This window comes from Ranitomeya variabilis, chromosome 7 (genome assembly GCF_051348905.1).
Source record: "Ranitomeya variabilis isolate aRanVar5 chromosome 7, aRanVar5.hap1, whole genome shotgun sequence".
Classification (NCBI taxonomy): domain Eukaryota; kingdom Metazoa; phylum Chordata; class Amphibia; order Anura; family Dendrobatidae; genus Ranitomeya; species Ranitomeya variabilis.
The window spans coordinates 188,958,913-188,976,749 of NC_135238.1; the positions used below are offsets into that span (position 1 = coordinate 188,958,913).

The following is a 17,837-nucleotide window of genomic DNA, read 5'->3' on the forward strand; positions in this document are numbered from 1 at the left end:
AATCTCCAACGGTATTTTTACTCAAAGGCAAAATAATAAAGGTAATATTGAAAATATTTAAGTATATGCACCCCAAAGATACACCAGCTCAGCAGCAGCTGAAATCACTGTGCCACTCCAAGGTCTCCTGAGAACTGTATGCTACAAAGACTAGTAAGAAATTTACCTAACAGGGCAACTAAACAGGAACAAGTGTAAATTGATTGTAGTGTTATAAAGGGAGCCCCTGGAATGGCACACTGAGTATAACTTACACAACTCTAATATAAGATACACCTCTAAGTAACAAGTAAACACTATGAGCAGGGATACCCGGGTATCTATAACTTATGGTACCGTATCTTAAGATGGATCTCCTCTCAGGTAGGAATCCGCACAGGCTGCAGCCCAGTCTATATCTTCAGCGCCAATAAGTTACAGCAAGCTCCTCTTGTCTGATCGGCGGATGCCGAGCCCAAACGCCGGGGACTTAGTTAGTGGCCTCACGATATTGTCTCTTCTTCTGTAGCTCCTAGGAATGCTTCCACGACAACCCGTCCGTCTCTGTATCAGCAATCTGTCAGACTTGTTCTCCAATCAATGCACAGGTATTCCACAGACTCTCAAATACGTAGTGGGTTTGCAGTGAAGTTTCAGTCTTCCAAAATAAAAGGTTAGCAACAAAAGTGTCTCACAGAGTTGAACAAAAGGTTAGCTTTTCTCCAGGACAACGTTAGCAATGCAAAGTCTCTCAATAGCTTCTTTTTCTCCAAAAAAACTCACAGTAAAATCCACAGTCTCTTGGTTATATCACATTCACAGCAGCTTCTGCTCTCTCTTCCCGCCTTTCTCTCTCTCCTCTCACTTCCTTGTTTCACTTTACACACGAGATACCAGACCCCACCCCCCAGCACACATTGTCTCTCGGAGTCTTCCAGGGTCTGTTCTCTGCTGCAGCAGGCAAAAACCACAGGGTCCTAGTGCCCTCTCAGTGGGACTACAGTTCACCCTCTTACATGCCACCCCACTAGAGGTTGGCGTCCTCGACATACCTTCCCACTCAAATTCATCTTGAGCATATCGCTGAGGCGGTATTCCGGCCGTAGATCGTGTAGTTCTCCTGAGTCCTACCTCAACGGGCGCAACCTTAGAGGGAGCTTAAGTCTCTTCCGTGGTCGTGTTAGTGGGCGCAAGTGGAGTTGTCTCCTCCTGCGGCTCGATGTCCTGTGATACAGCGTCAGGACCAAGCAGTTGTCCTGATGCACTCTCCTCAACAACATCCTCCATATCCCCAACATTCTCATCACCCGAGGCCAGATCGGTCACAGGGGCAAATAAGCAGGCGCAGGAGTAAGTACACCATCAAACTCAAGATCATTCAGAGTTCCCGCCCCTTGGAACATGGCCTCTGGCTCTAGGGGAGTCGGCGCCGAATCTTCAAACCAGCACCGTTGTAACATGTTACGATGCAAATTACGGGTTGGCCCCCCTGTCCCCACCGGTTCGACCTCGTACACTGGAATCTCAGGGTTCACCTGTTTTTTTATCAGATACGGTATCGCCTCCCATCGGTCACTCAGCTTTCCTGACCGTCGTTTTGTCCTCACCAACACTCTGTCTCCCGGAGAGAACAGCTCTGTTTGTACAGGTCGTGTGTCTCTATGGACCACTTGGCGAAGGCGGTCGCCCACCACCTGATGCACCACCCTCAACCGCCGCCGATGCTCTCGTACCCACTCGGATGCAGTCCGAGGGGGGGCAGAGGAGGGATCTGGCACGTTCAAATCCTCAATGTCTCGGCCAGGTCTACCAAACATTAACATGTGTGGTGAGTAACCAGTAGTACTGTGCACCCTGTTATTGTAAGCCCACATCAATTCGGGGAGATACTCAGGCCAGCATGTCTGTTGCTGACTCTCTAAGGACCTCAACATTTGCAACAAGGTCCGATTAAAACGCTCACACGCCCCGTTACCCTGAGGGTGGTAAGGCGTTGTTCTCGACTGCTCGATACCATAGAGCTGGTGCAACTCTTTCATCAGCGTCCCCTGAAAGCAGGCCCCTTGATCTGAATGTATTCTCTGCGGACACCCGAACACTTGGAAGAAATGTCGGCACACTGCCTCAGCCGCTGACTTGGCCGTCTGATCTCTTGTCGGCACCGCTACAGCATACTTGGTAAAGTGATCTGTCATCACCAGGCAATAGGAGTACCCTGACGTAGAGTACCCTATCAACACGTAATCAATCATGAGTAGCTCCAGTGGAGCTGAAGTCTTAATAGACTGTGTGGGAGCCCGCTGCTCAGGGCTTTTGTTGAGCCCACAAATTCGGCACTGCCGACACGCGTCGGCCACCATCCCTCCCAACTCAGGGCAATAGAGAACTCGCTGCAACCACTGGTGTCTTTTCACTTCCAAAATGGGCCCCCTTCTCATGCGCCTCACGAGCGACCACTGGACCCATTCCCACAGGAATTATCAGTTGGTACCGATGCTGCAGCTCCGATGGCAGGTACACCTTACGATACAAAAGACCTTGTTCCACACACAATTTATCCCATTGTCGAAGGAGTTTCATTCCTTCCATGGACAACTGAGCCTTGTCCTCTGCACTGGGCCAGGTTTTGTTTTGTACCCAACGGCGCACAAGTGCAACGTCCGGACACTCATCCTGGACTCTTGTCCAATCTGAGGATGTTTTACCCAGAACACAGGGCATCCCGGTGGCCACCCCACTTGAGTGTACCACACTTTGGAAGATAGGTATCTGCCCCAAAGCTGGAGTTTCAGTGTCCTCAAGTTGTTCGTCAACATCTTCCCCTGATGACTAGTGTTGAGCGATACCGTCCGATACTTGAAAGTATCGGTATCGGAAAGTATCGGCCGATACCGGCAAAATATCGGATCCAATCCGATACCGATACCCGATACCAATACAAGTCAATGGGACTCAGGTATCGGACGGTATTCCTGATGGTTCCCAGGGTCTGAAGGAGAGGAAACTCTCCTTCAGGCCCTGGGAACCATATAAATGTGTAAAATAAAGAATTAAAATAAAAAATATCGCTATACTCACCCTCCGACGCAGCCGGGACCTCGGCGATTGTAAGCGGCAGCGTTGTTTCTTTAAAATTCGCGCTTTTACTTGCTTACGTGAATTCCCGGCTTCTGATTGGTCAGGGCGGCCATGTTGCCGGGACTCGGACCAATCACAGCAAGCCGTGACGAAATTACGTCACGGCTTGCTGTGATTGGTCCGCGTCCCGGCAATATGGCGCCGTGACCAATCACAAGCCGTGACGTCACGGGAGGCTGGACACGCGCGCTTTTCAAAATAAGCGCGTGTCCAGCCTCCCGTGACGTCACGGCTTGTGATTGGTTAATGGCGGCCATGTTCCTGGGACGCGGACCAATCACAGCAAGCCGTGACGTAATTTCGTCACGGCTTGCTGTGATTGGTCCGCATCCCGGCAATATGGCGCCGTGACCAATCACAAGCCGTGACGTCACGGGAGGCTGGACACGCGCGCTTTTCAAAATAAGCGCGTGTCCAGCCTCCCGTGACGTCACGGCTTGTGATTGGTTAATGGCGGCCATGTTCCTGGGACGCGGACCAATCACAGCAAGCCGTGACGTAATTTCGTCACGGCTTGCTGTGATTGGTCCGCATCCCGGCAATATGGCGCCGTGACCAATCACAAGCCGTGACGTCACGGGAGGCTGGACACGCGCGCTTTTCAAAATAAGCGCGTGTCCAGCCTCCCGTGACGTCACGGCTTGTGATTGGTTAATGGCGGCCATGTTGCCGTGACGCGGACCAATCACAGCAAGCCGTGACGTAATTTCGTCACGGCTTGCTGTGATTGGTCCGCGTCCCGGCAACATGGCCGCCCTGACCAATCAGAAGCCGGGAATTCACGTAAGCAAGTAAAAGCGCGAATTTTAAACAAACAACGCTGCCGGTTCCTTCGCTGAGGTCCCGGCTGCGTCGGACAGGTGAGTATAGCGATTTTTTTTATTTTAATTCTTTCTTTTACACCTTTTTACATTAATGTTGTTTCGATACCGATATCCGATATTACAAAAATATCGGATCTCGGTATCGGAAATTCCGATACAGCAAGTATCGGCCGATACCCGATACTTGCAGCATCGGAATGCTCAACACTACTGATGACCCAAGGGGCGCTCTTGACAATGCATCTGCATTGCCGTTTTCTCGACCAGAGCGAAATTTAATGCGGTAATTGAACTTGGCTAGTCTGGCGACCCACCGCTGCTCTAACGCTCCCAGTTTTGCATTCTCTAAGTGAGCTAGCGGGTTGTTATCTGTCATGACTAGCACCTCAGCTCCTGTTAGATACTCGGCGAAGCGTTCTGTCATTGCCTACACCAGGGCCAGCAATTCCAGCCGGAATGAGCTGTAGTTAGCCGGATTTCGCTCGGAGTCTCTTAAAGATCTGCTGCCATAAGAAATCACTCGCTCTCGGCCGTCCTGCACCTGTGCTAGTACTGCCCCCAACCCATGGAGACTACCATCGGTATACAACAAAAAAGGGGTGTCAAATCGGTCTTAGGCCAGCAATGGGGCACTCGTTAGGGCGGTTTTCACTTCATCAAATGCCTTTTTCTGTAGGGGCCCCCATGGTATGGGGCGATTTCGAGGACCCAGCGCTGTCCCTCTCAAAAGTTCATTCAAGGGACTCACCACTTGTGAGAATTTAGGCACAAACCGCCGATAGTATCCTGCTAGGCCCAGGAAGGCCCGCACTTCTCGCAGGTCACAAGGAGGTGGCCACTCTTGTACCGCCTTGATCTTACTGTCTAAAGGTAGTACCCCGTCCGGGGTCACCAGATGCCCCAAATATTCAATCTGGTTTCGTAACAGTTGACATTTTTTTGGCTTTATTTTCAGACCGTAGCTCTTGAGCCGCCGGAGAACTTGACGCAGCTTCTCCAGATGATCTTCAAATGAGGTTCCGAACACCACAATGTCGTCTAGATATATCAGGACTGATTCAAAATTTAGATCGCCCAAGCAATGTTCCATCAGGCGTTGGAAGGTTCCCGGGGCGGTAGCGAGGCCAAAGGGCATCCGGTTGAACTCAAAGAGCCCCATTGGCAAGACAAACGCCGTCTTGGCCCGATCTTTTTCAGCCATTGGGACCTGCCAGTACCCGCTTGCCAAATCCAACGTTGAGAAATACCTGGCCCGACCAAGGGCCGACAGGGATTCTTCAATACGGGGTAAAGGATATGCGTCCCGTACGGTGTGGGTGTTCAATTTTCGATAGTCCACACAAAATCGGAGTGTCCCATCCTTCTTGCGGACCAAGACTACAGGAGCCGCCCAGGGACTCCGGCTCTCTCGGATCACTTGGTTGTCCAGCATACTGGCCACCATGCTCTTCACCTCTTGATAAAGCGCTGGAGGAATTTGCCGATATCTTTCTCTAATGGGTGGAGTATCCCCCGTTGGAATCTCATGCTCAATCATCTGGGTACACCCGAAGTCCTCTCCATGTCGGGAAAAGGTCTCTTGATGTTCCCACAAAACTCTCTCCAACTGCTCCAACTGCACGGGGGTCAGCTTCTCCCGATCCACTCCCATCTGCTCCATGATCACATGACCATTCCATTCCTCCGTAGGAGGCTCAGTCCGGCCTACCTCGACTGCAAAGGTCCAGGATGACTGTTGGTCTGGTCGCAGTTCGAATCCTGCATTTTCCGGCACCTTTTCTGCCGGCACGAACAGTTCAGCCAGTATGGTTCCAGCAGGAATTGCAACAGCTTCATCTAAAACATTGATGCATCGGACCGGCACTCGTCCATTCTTCACAATCGCCAGAGACCGGGCCACATGTACCTTGGCAAATGAGGAACCCTCTCGGGCGGGCTCAAGTAGCACTTCAAGCCCATTCAATCTCTGTGCAGCTCCCACAGGCAGCATTAAGAGCTCCTCTTGTCTTGGTCCCAGCAGGATCGGGGCCCTCGATGGCACTCGGACCCGGCCCACCCAGCCGCCTGGGACCGCACTTTTCAGCAAGTCGCAACTCAGCACTAGACGGTGTAGAATTCTCTGTGTGGGTCGGTGTCTTGTCGCACGGGCCCAGTATCGGGGTCCTTCACTGGCATACATCTGGTGATTCAAGTCTCGCAGCACGTTCATTCCGAGCGTCACTTCCATCCCTCTTCTAGGGGGGTGATCCACCAGTACTACCCCTTTCTGCCCCAGCTCTTGACCAAACATTTTTAGTTGCATCCACGCGATTCCCTTGACTGACAGTTGACCATTATTTGCGGCGGTCAGTCGTATCACTCGGCCATCCTCTGGAATCACTAGTCGACTGAAGTATCTCTCATATACTTCTAGTGGCATTATAGTACATTCGGATCCCGTGTCAACCAAGCACCTCATCTTCCGCCCTTCAAATTCTGCTTCTATCACTGGACTACATGCAAACAAATCTTGCTCATTCCGTCGAGGGCTTTGTGTGGGTGGGGCCGCTGCTGCTTGCCCTCTCATGGCAGCGGCCGGAAGTTTAAAGCCGGCGACGGGGTTTCTGGGGCTGCAAGCGTCCGGCAGTAACGAGAGATGTGTCCCTGGCGCCCACACTTCCAGCAGGTGATTGCTCCTCGTGGACGAGGGCTTGACTCATTCTGATAGGACGACCTGGCCGTCTGTGGGGTCACCGTTCCAGGGGGTGGGGCAGGAGGCCCCCGTGAGGGGGTAGAGGCGGGATCAACTGTCAGTTGAGACAATTTCAGCTTCAACTCCTTCACCTCAGCACGCAAAGCTTGTACCACGCTCACCAGCCCCTCTCCCCCTGACCCTGATGACCCACCTTCTTCCAGCTGGGCACTGTTCACTGACCCCTCGGGCACATGGGTAGATTTCTCTTCCCTTTCCACTGCAGCTCGGTAAATCTGCCAGAAGGATAATTCTGGTGCAGCCCGGGCCATTTCCAACAGTTTGTCCCGAAGAAGTCTATTAGCTAAACCGGTGATGAATTGATCCCGGAGCAAGCGGTCTACTTCCCGGAACGCTCCCATGGCCCCCTGGTCTAGTCGCTGCATCTCATTCAGCGTCTCTTGCAAGATATTAGAGTACTGCATCAGGGACTCACACTCTCTCTGGGGACGATTAAAGAATAGGGACCGAAGCTGGGCCACACGCGCTCGGCCCCCCAAACTCCCCTCTAACAGTTCCAAAATCTTTTCTAACGTATCCCTCTCTGATTCTGGGCGCACCATCACCATACGTCTAATATCGCCCTCCAGTGCATTTAATGCCAGCTCAGCGCGTAACGCGGGGGTCAAATTACACATGCGCAGAATACTCCGGATTCTCTCAGCCCAATCTTGCAACGCCATATTGCGCCCGTCGTATTTCGGCATGTGCTGAAGTAAAGCTCCTACAGGCACATACCCTCCCGAAATCGCCGCGGCTGCCAGGGGAACCCCAACCCCCGAGGAGGGTGCGGATACAGCGGGGTCATTTCTACCCTCGCCCTCGTCCATGACAAACACTGGATCCTGCCGACTACGCCAAAAATGTAATGACCAGAGGTCCGAATAAGATCCAGTGAGTCACAAACCAAGACTAAGGCAGAAATCTCCAACGGTATTTTTACTCAAAGGCAAAATAATAAAGGTAATATTGAAAATATTTAAGTATATGCACCCCAAAGATACACCAGCTCAGCAGCAGCTGAAATCACTGTGCCACTCCAAGGTCTCCTGAGAACTGTATGCTACAAAGACTAGTAAGAAATTTACCTAACAGGGCAACTAAACAGGAACAAGTGTAAATTGATTGTAGTGTTATAAAGGGAGCCCCTGGAATGGCACACTGAGTATAACTTACACAACTCTAATATAAGATACACCTCTAAGTAACAAGTAAACACTATGAGCAGGGATACCCGGGTATCTATAACTTATGGTACCGTATCTTAAGATGGATCTCCTCTCAGGTAGGAATCCGCACAGGCTGCAGCCCAGTCTATATCTTCAGCGCCAATAAGTTACAGCAAGCTCCTCTTGTCTGATCGGCGGATGCCGAGCCCAAACGCCGGGGACTTAGTTAGTGGCCTCACGATATTGTCTCTTCTTCTGTAGCTCCTAGGAATGCTTCCACGACAACCCGTCCGTCTCTGTATCAGCAATCTGTCAGACTTGTTCTCCAATCAATGCACAGGTATTCCACAGACTCTCAAATACGTAGTGGGTTTGCAGTGAAGTTTCAGTCTTCCAAAATAAAAGGTTAGCAACAAAAGTGTCTCACAGAGTTGAACAAAAGGTTAGCTTTTCTCCAGGACAACGTTAGCAATGCAAAGTCTCTCAATAGCTTCTTTTTCTCCAAAAAAACTCACAGTAAAATCCACAGTCTCTTGGTTATATCACATTCACAGCAGCTTCTGCTCTCTCTTCCCGCCTTTCTCTCTCTCCTCTCACTTCCTTGTTTCACTTTACACACGAGATACCAGACCCCACCCCCCAGCACACATTGTCTCTCGGAGTCTTCCAGGGTCTGTTCTCTGCTGCAGCAGGCAAAAACCACAGGGTCCTAGTGCCCTCTCAGTGGGACTACAGTTCACCCTCTTACATGCCACCCCACTAGAGGTTGGCGTCCTCGACATACCTTCCCACTCAAATTCATCTTGAGCATATCGCTGAGGCGGTATTCCGGCCGTAGATCGTGTAGTTCTCCTGAGTCCTACCTCAACGGGCGCAACCTTAGAGGGAGCTTAAGTCTCTTCCGTGGTCGTGTTAGTGGGCGCAAGTGGAGTTGTCTCCTCCTGCGGCTCGATGTCCTGTGATACAGCGTCAGGACCAAGCAGTTGTCCTGATGCACTCTCCTCAACAACATCCTCCATATCCCCAACATTCTCATCACCCGAGGCCAGATCGGTCACAGGGGCAAATAAGCAGGCGCAGGAGTAAGTACACCATCAAACTCAAGATCATTCAGAGTTCCCGCCCCTTGGAACATGGCCTCTGGCTCTAGGGGAGTCGGCGCCGAATCTTCAAACCAGCACCGTTGTAACATGTTACGATGCAAATTACGGGTTGGCCCCCCTGTCCCCACCGGTTCGACCTCGTACACTGGAATCTCAGGGTTCACCTGTTTTTTTATCAGATACGGTATCGCCTCCCATCGGTCACTCAGCTTTCCTGACCGTCGTTTTGTCCTCACCAACACTCTGTCTCCCGGAGAGAACAGCTCTGTTTGTACAGGTCGTGTGTCTCTATGGACCACTTGGCGAAGGCGGTCGCCCACCACCTGATGCACCACCCTCAACCGCCGCCGATGCTCTCGTACCCACTCGGATGCAGTCCGAGGGGGGGCAGAGGAGGGATCTGGCACGTTCAAATCCTCAATGTCTCGGCCAGGTCTACCAAACATTAACATGTGTGGTGAGTAACCAGTAGTACTGTGCACCCTGTTATTGTAAGCCCACATCAATTCGGGGAGATACTCAGGCCAGCATGTCTGTTGCTGACTCTCTAAGGACCTCAACATTTGCAACAAGGTCCGATTAAAACGCTCACACGCCCCGTTACCCTGAGGGTGGTAAGGCGTTGTTCTCGACTGCTCGATACCATAGAGCTGGTGCAACTCTTTCATCAGCGTCCCCTGAAAGCAGGCCCCTTGATCTGAATGTATTCTCTGCGGACACCCGAACACTTGGAAGAAATGTCGGCACACTGCCTCAGCCGCTGACTTGGCCGTCTGATCTCTTGTCGGCACCGCTACAGCATACTTGGTAAAGTGATCTGTCATCACCAGGCAATAGGAGTACCCTGACGTAGAGTACCCTATCAACACGTAATCAATCATGAGTAGCTCCAGTGGAGCTGAAGTCTTAATAGACTGTGTGGGAGCCCGCTGCTCAGGGCTTTTGTTGAGCCCACAAATTCGGCACTGCCGACACGCGTCGGCCACCATCCCTCCCAACTCAGGGCAATAGAGAACTCGCTGCAACCACTGGTGTCTTTTCACTTCCAAAATGGGCCCCCTTCTCATGCGCCTCACGAGCGACCACTGGACCCATTCCCACAGGAATTATCAGTTGGTACCGATGCTGCAGCTCCGATGGCAGGTACACCTTACGATACAAAAGACCTTGTTCCACACACAATTTATCCCATTGTCGAAGGAGTTTCATTCCTTCCATGGACAACTGAGCCTTGTCCTCTGCACTGGGCCAGGTTTTGTTTTGTACCCAACGGCGCACAAGTGCAACGTCCGGACACTCATCCTGGACTCTTGTCCAATCTGAGGATGTTTTACCCAGAACACAGGGCATCCCGGTGGCCACCCCACTTGAGTGTACCACACTTTGGAAGATAGGTATCTGCCCCAAAGCTGGAGTTTCAGTGTCCTCAAGTTGTTCGTCAACATCTTCCCCTGATGACTAGTGTTGAGCGATACCGTCCGATACTTGAAAGTATCGGTATCGGAAAGTATCGGCCGATACCGGCAAAATATCGGATCCAATCCGATACCGATACCCGATACCAATACAAGTCAATGGGACTCAGGTATCGGACGGTATTCCTGATGGTTCCCAGGGTCTGAAGGAGAGGAAACTCTCCTTCAGGCCCTGGGAACCATATAAATGTGTAAAATAAAGAATTAAAATAAAAAATATCGCTATACTCACCCTCCGACGCAGCCGGGACCTCGGCGATTGTAAGCGGCAGCGTTGTTTCTTTAAAATTCGCGCTTTTACTTGCTTACGTGAATTCCCGGCTTCTGATTGGTCAGGGCGGCCATGTTGCCGGGACTCGGACCAATCACAGCAAGCCGTGACGAAATTACGTCACGGCTTGCTGTGATTGGTCCGCGTCCCGGCAATATGGCGCCGTGACCAATCACAAGCCGTGACGTCACGGGAGGCTGGACACGCGCGCTTTTCAAAATAAGCGCGTGTCCAGCCTCCCGTGACGTCACGGCTTGTGATTGGTTAATGGCGGCCATGTTCCTGGGACGCGGACCAATCACAGCAAGCCGTGACGTAATTTCGTCACGGCTTGCTGTGATTGGTCCGCATCCCGGCAATATGGCGCCGTGACCAATCACAAGCCGTGACGTCACGGGAGGCTGGACACGCGCGCTTTTCAAAATAAGCGCGTGTCCAGCCTCCCGTGACGTCACGGCTTGTGATTGGTTAATGGCGGCCATGTTCCTGGGACGCGGACCAATCACAGCAAGCCGTGACGTAATTTCGTCACGGCTTGCTGTGATTGGTCCGCATCCCGGCAATATGGCGCCGTGACCAATCACAAGCCGTGACGTCACGGGAGGCTGGACACGCGCGCTTTTCAAAATAAGCGCGTGTCCAGCCTCCCGTGACGTCACGGCTTGTGATTGGTTAATGGCGGCCATGTTGCCGTGACGCGGACCAATCACAGCAAGCCGTGACGTAATTTCGTCACGGCTTGCTGTGATTGGTCCGCGTCCCGGCAACATGGCCGCCCTGACCAATCAGAAGCCGGGAATTCACGTAAGCAAGTAAAAGCGCGAATTTTAAACAAACAACGCTGCCGGTTCCTTCGCTGAGGTCCCGGCTGCGTCGGACAGGTGAGTATAGCGATTTTTTTTATTTTAATTCTTTCTTTTACACCTTTTTACATTAATGTTGTTTCGATACCGATATCCGATATTACAAAAATATCGGATCTCGGTATCGGAAATTCCGATACAGCAAGTATCGGCCGATACCCGATACTTGCAGCATCGGAATGCTCAACACTACTGATGACCCAAGGGGCGCTCTTGACAATGCATCTGCATTGCCGTTTTCTCGACCAGAGCGAAATTTAATGCGGTAATTGAACTTGGCTAGTCTGGCGACCCACCGCTGCTCTAACGCTCCCAGTTTTGCATTCTCTAAGTGAGCTAGCGGGTTGTTATCTGTCATGACTAGCACCTCAGCTCCTGTTAGATACTCGGCGAAGCGTTCTGTCATTGCCTACACCAGGGCCAGCAATTCCAGCCGGAATGAGCTGTAGTTAGCCGGATTTCGCTCGGAGTCTCTTAAAGATCTGCTGCCATAAGAAATCACTCGCTCTCGGCCGTCCTGCACCTGTGCTAGTACTGCCCCCAACCCATGGAGACTACCATCGGTATACAACAAAAAAGGGGTGTCAAATCGGTCTTAGGCCAGCAATGGGGCACTCGTTAGGGCGGTTTTCACTTCATCAAATGCCTTTTTCTGTAGGGGCCCCCATGGTATGGGGCGATTTCGAGGACCCAGCGCTGTCCCTCTCAAAAGTTCATTCAAGGGACTCACCACTTGTGAGAATTTAGGCACAAACCGCCGATAGTATCCTGCTAGGCCCAGGAAGGCCCGCACTTCTCGCAGGTCACAAGGAGGTGGCCACTCTTGTACCGCCTTGATCTTACTGTCTAAAGGTAGTACCCCGTCCGGGGTCACCAGATGCCCCAAATATTCAATCTGGTTTCGTAACAGTTGACATTTTTTTGGCTTTATTTTCAGACCGTAGCTCTTGAGCCGCCGGAGAACTTGACGCAGCTTCTCCAGATGATCTTCAAATGAGGTTCCGAACACCACAATGTCGTCTAGATATATCAGGACTGATTCAAAATTTAGATCGCCCAAGCAATGTTCCATCAGGCGTTGGAAGGTTCCCGGGGCGGTAGCGAGGCCAAAGGGCATCCGGTTGAACTCAAAGAGCCCCATTGGCAAGACAAACGCCGTCTTGGCCCGATCTTTTTCAGCCATTGGGACCTGCCAGTACCCGCTTGCCAAATCCAACGTTGAGAAATACCTGGCCCGACCAAGGGCCGACAGGGATTCTTCAATACGGGGTAAAGGATATGCGTCCCGTACGGTGTGGGTGTTCAATTTTCGATAGTCCACACAAAATCGGAGTGTCCCATCCTTCTTGCGGACCAAGACTACAGGAGCCGCCCAGGGACTCCGGCTCTCTCGGATCACTTGGTTGTCCAGCATACTGGCCACCATGCTCTTCACCTCTTGATAAAGCGCTGGAGGAATTTGCCGATATCTTTCTCTAATGGGTGGAGTATCCCCCGTTGGAATCTCATGCTCAATCATCTGGGTACACCCGAAGTCCTCTCCATGTCGGGAAAAGGTCTCTTGATGTTCCCACAAAACTCTCTCCAACTGCTCCAACTGCACGGGGGTCAGCTTCTCCCGATCCACTCCCATCTGCTCCATGATCACATGACCATTCCATTCCTCCGTAGGAGGCTCAGTCCGGCCTACCTCGACTGCAAAGGTCCAGGATGACTGTTGGTCTGGTCGCAGTTCGAATCCTGCATTTTCCGGCACCTTTTCTGCCGGCACGAACAGTTCAGCCAGTATGGTTCCAGCAGGAATTGCAACAGCTTCATCTAAAACATTGATGCATCGGACCGGCACTCGTCCATTCTTCACAATCGCCAGAGACCGGGCCACATGTACCTTGGCAAATGAGGAACCCTCTCGGGCGGGCTCAAGTAGCACTTCAAGCCCATTCAATCTCTGTGCAGCTCCCACAGGCAGCATTAAGAGCTCCTCTTGTCTTGGTCCCAGCAGGATCGGGGCCCTCGATGGCACTCGGACCCGGCCCACCCAGCCGCCTGGGACCGCACTTTTCAGCAAGTCGCAACTCAGCACTAGACGGTGTAGAATTCTCTGTGTGGGTCGGTGTCTTGTCGCACGGGCCCAGTATCGGGGTCCTTCACTGGCATACATCTGGTGATTCAAGTCTCGCAGCACGTTCATTCCGAGCGTCACTTCCATCCCTCTTCTAGGGGGGTGATCCACCAGTACTACCCCTTTCTGCCCCAGCTCTTGACCAAACATTTTTAGTTGCATCCACGCGATTCCCTTGACTGACAGTTGACCATTATTTGCGGCGGTCAGTCGTATCACTCGGCCATCCTCTGGAATCACTAGTCGACTGAAGTATCTCTCATATACTTCTAGTGGCATTATAGTACATTCGGATCCCGTGTCAACCAAGCACCTCATCTTCCGCCCTTCAAATTCTGCTTCTATCACTGGACTACATGCAAACAAATCTTGCTCATTCCGTCGAGGGCTTTGTGTGGGTGGGGCCGCTGCTGCTTGCCCTCTCATGGCAGCGGCCGGAAGTTTAAAGCCGGCGACGGGGTTTCTGGGGCTGCAAGCGTCCGGCAGTAATGAGAGATGTGTCCCTGGCGCCCACACTTCCAGCAGGTGATTGCTCCTCGTGGACGAGGGCTTGACTCATTCTGATAGGACGACCTGGCCGTCTGTGGGGTCACCGTTCCAGGGGGTGGGGCAGGAGGCCCCCGTGAGGGGGTAGAGGCGGGATCAACTGTCAGTTGAGACAATTTCAGCTTCAACTCCTTCACCTCAGCACGCAAAGCTTGTACCACGCTCACCAGCCCCTCTCCCCCTGACCCTGATGACCCACCTTCTTCCAGCTGGGCACTGTTCACTGACCCCTCGGGCACATGGGTAGATTTCTCTTCCCTTTCCACTGCAGCTCGGTAAATCTGCCAGAAGGATAATTCTGGTGCAGCCCGGGCCATTTCCAACAGTTTGTCCCGAAGAAGTCTATTAGCTAAACCGGTGATGAATTGATCCCGGAGCAAGCGGTCTACTTCCCGGAACGCTCCCATGGCCCCCTGGTCTAGTCGCTGCATCTCATTCAGCGTCTCTTGCAAGATATTAGAGTACTGCATCAGGGACTCACACTCTCTCTGGGGACGATTAAAGAATAGGGACCGAAGCTGGGCCACACGCGCTCGGCCCCCCAAACTCCCCTCTAACAGTTCCAAAATCTTTTCTAACGTATCCCTCTCTGATTCTGGGCGCACCATCACCATACGTCTAATATCGCCCTCCAGTGCATTTAATGCCAGCTCAGCGCGTAACGCGGGGGTCAAATTACACATGCGCAGAATACTCCGGATTCTCTCAGCCCAATCTTGCAACGCCATATTGCGCCCGTCGTATTTCGGCATGTGCTGAAGTAAAGCTCCTACAGGCACATACCCTCCCGAAATCGCCGCGGCTGCCAGGGGAACCCCAACCCCCGAGGAGGGTGCGGATACAGCGGGGTCATTTCTACCCTCGCCCTCGTCCATGACAAACACTGGATCCTGCCGACTACGCCAAAAATGTAATGACCAGAGGTCCGAATAAGATCCAGTGAGTCACAAACCAAGACTAAGGCAGAAATCTCCAACGGTATTTTTACTCAAAGGCAAAATAATAAAGGTAATATGGAAAATATTTAAGTATATGCACCCCAAAGATACACCAGCTCAGCAGCAGCTGAAATCACTGTGCCACTCCAAGGTCTCCTGAGAACTGTATGCTACAAAGACTAGTAAGAAATTTACCTAACAGGGCAACTAAACAGGAACAAGTGTAAATTGATTGTAGTGTTATAAAGGGAGCCCCTGGAATGGCACACTGAGTATAACTTACACAACTCTAATATAAGATACACCTCTAAGTAACAAGTAAACACTATGAGCAGGGATACCCGGGTATCTATAACTTATGGTACCGTATCTTAAGATGGATCTCCTCTCAGGTAGGAATCCGCACAGGCTGCAGCCCAGTCTATATCTTCGGCGCCAATAGGTTACAGCAAGCTCCTCTTTTCTGATCGGCGGATGCCGAGCCCAAACGCCGGGGACTTAGTTAGTGGCCTCACGATATTGTCTCTTCTTCTGTAGCTCCTAGGAATGCTTCCACGACAACCCGTCCGTCTCTGTATCAGCAATCTGTCAGACTTGTTCTCCAATCAATGCACAGGTATTCCACAGACTCTCAAATACGTAGTGGGTTTGCAGTGAAGTTTCAGTCTTCCAAAATAAAAGGTTAGCAACAAAAGTGTCTCACAGAGTTGAACAAAAGGTTAGCTTTTCTCCAGGACAACGTTAGCAATGCAAAGTCTCTCAATAGCTTCTTTTTCTCCAAAAAAACTCACAGTAAAATCCACAGTCTCTTGGTTATATCACATTCACAGCAGCTTCTGCTCTCTCTTCCCGCCTTTCTCTCTCTCCTCTCACTTCCTTGTTTCACTTTACACACGAGATACCAGACCCCACCCCCCAGCACACATTGTCTCTCGGAGTCTTCCAGGGTCTGTTCTCTGCTGCAGCAGGCAAAAACCACAGGGTCCTAGTGCCCTCTCAGTGGGACTACAGTTCACCCTCTTACAGGTACATGATCTGTGAGAAACACTGAGAACATGTATGAAAAAAACCAGACGTCTGAGACCTAAGGGCGCAGTCAGACGACCATATAAATTGGACTGTGATTGGACCACAATGCAAAGACTGTCCAGCGGCTCTACCGACCTGAGCATGATGGCTGTACAGGAAAACATGAAGCGGTCACGCTCAGGTCGGGAGAGCCGCCGGCCAGTCTGTGCATTGTGGTCCGATCACAGTCCAATTTATTCGGTCATCTGATTGTGTCCTAAGAGTACAAGTATTGACTGGTAGAACAGTAACACCAAATCCTTCATTTAAAGGAATTGTCTCATCTATAGTGGCCAAAAGTGCTTGTAAAAACAATTTACTTCTTACTTTAAAATCCTCTCCGTTTGCAATAATGGAAGGAGTTTTAATTCTATAGTTTACTGCTCATTGTTTAGGTTACCAGCCACTCCTGCAGCTTGTCAGAAGTGTCCAGTTTCCCAGACAAGCAGCATGCACATCTGCCTCTGCAGGCCATCTGGACCTTAGGAGCGCACCACTGTCCCCTGTCCCCTTACCCCATTGCAAGCGAAAAATCGGGAGGCAGGGGAGATGGGTGCTACCAAAGATACATGATGAGAGAATCCCTTTAAGGATTTCCTGGAGGAATAACAGAGGAACAACAATGAAAAGATGCCCCAGAATAATTATTACATGGGGGTACTATAGTGTAACACACAGGACTGGTGCTCTTTAAGCCGCCCCTAGACAGCTGTCAGGTGCACGCACTGAATAGACCTTTGGCCACCAGATGTTTAGTTTGGGCCAGTGACTGGCCTTCCAATCTGAACCCACGGGGCTTCTACCTTTGTGACATTCTCCATGGTGACTTCTGCGATCTTGTCCAGAACCGGAGGACACAGAGTATTACAGTAACTAATAACCAGCGCCAGAAACGGTGCGTTCCTCCAGGTGACCTGGTGCAGCAGGCGCTGGCAGGTGAGCAGGATGTCGTCTATCAGCATATTCTGCAGCCACTGCCCGTTCATCACGTACGTCAGCTCATTCAACAGATGATCAATGTCGTCCATATTCTTCACTCTCTCCAGTCCGTATCGGCTCACTTTATGGAGGAGTTTCTCATACATCCCGGATTTATTCTGCCTGGACAGCTGGGCGGGCTGTAACCACCGGATGACGCTGTTCGCGATGCTATTCAGGTCGCTGAGGTCACACTGGGGAATGACGTCGTCAATCTTTCTAAGGACGGCTTCATCCACTCTAGTAAGGGTCAGCAGCGACAGTGACCTGGTCATCATAACCACCATAGATGGGACATGAGACGTCTTCATAAAGCTACGGGAAGGGACATTTCAGGCACCAAAAACAAGTCACCATCTCAGAATCAAATCATTTATACATGTGACAAAGGGAACAAAAAGAAGCCACCAAAACCCTCAAAACACATTAATGTGGGCTTTATTTTTGTGGTTTCCCCAGGCAAAAGATAAAATAAAAGGTCCATAGAACAAAAATGTCACGTATTTATTAAAAACAAACAAAAAAAAAAACACTTTGTGATGAGTGTCACTCCAAAATTACTAATTAAAATAAGCCTTATAAAATAGTCCTTATACAACCCATATGTTTGTAGTAATAAACTATTATTGTTG

General features: G+C 51.1%; 1 protein-coding gene across 1 annotated transcript in view; it reads right to left on the reverse strand.

Annotated features, from left to right (window-relative positions):
• The window catches only part of LOC143786290 (FAST kinase domain-containing protein 1, mitochondrial-like), a 39,842-nt gene that overhangs the window by 17,987 nt on the left and 4,018 nt on the right, over nt 1-17,837 (reverse strand). Inside the window, exon 5 of the mRNA XM_077275564.1 lies at nt 17,031-17,520. Within this exon, the coding sequence (XP_077131679.1) occupies nt 17,031-17,520 (490 nt within the window). The remainder of the gene's footprint in view (nt 1-17,030; nt 17,521-17,837) is intronic.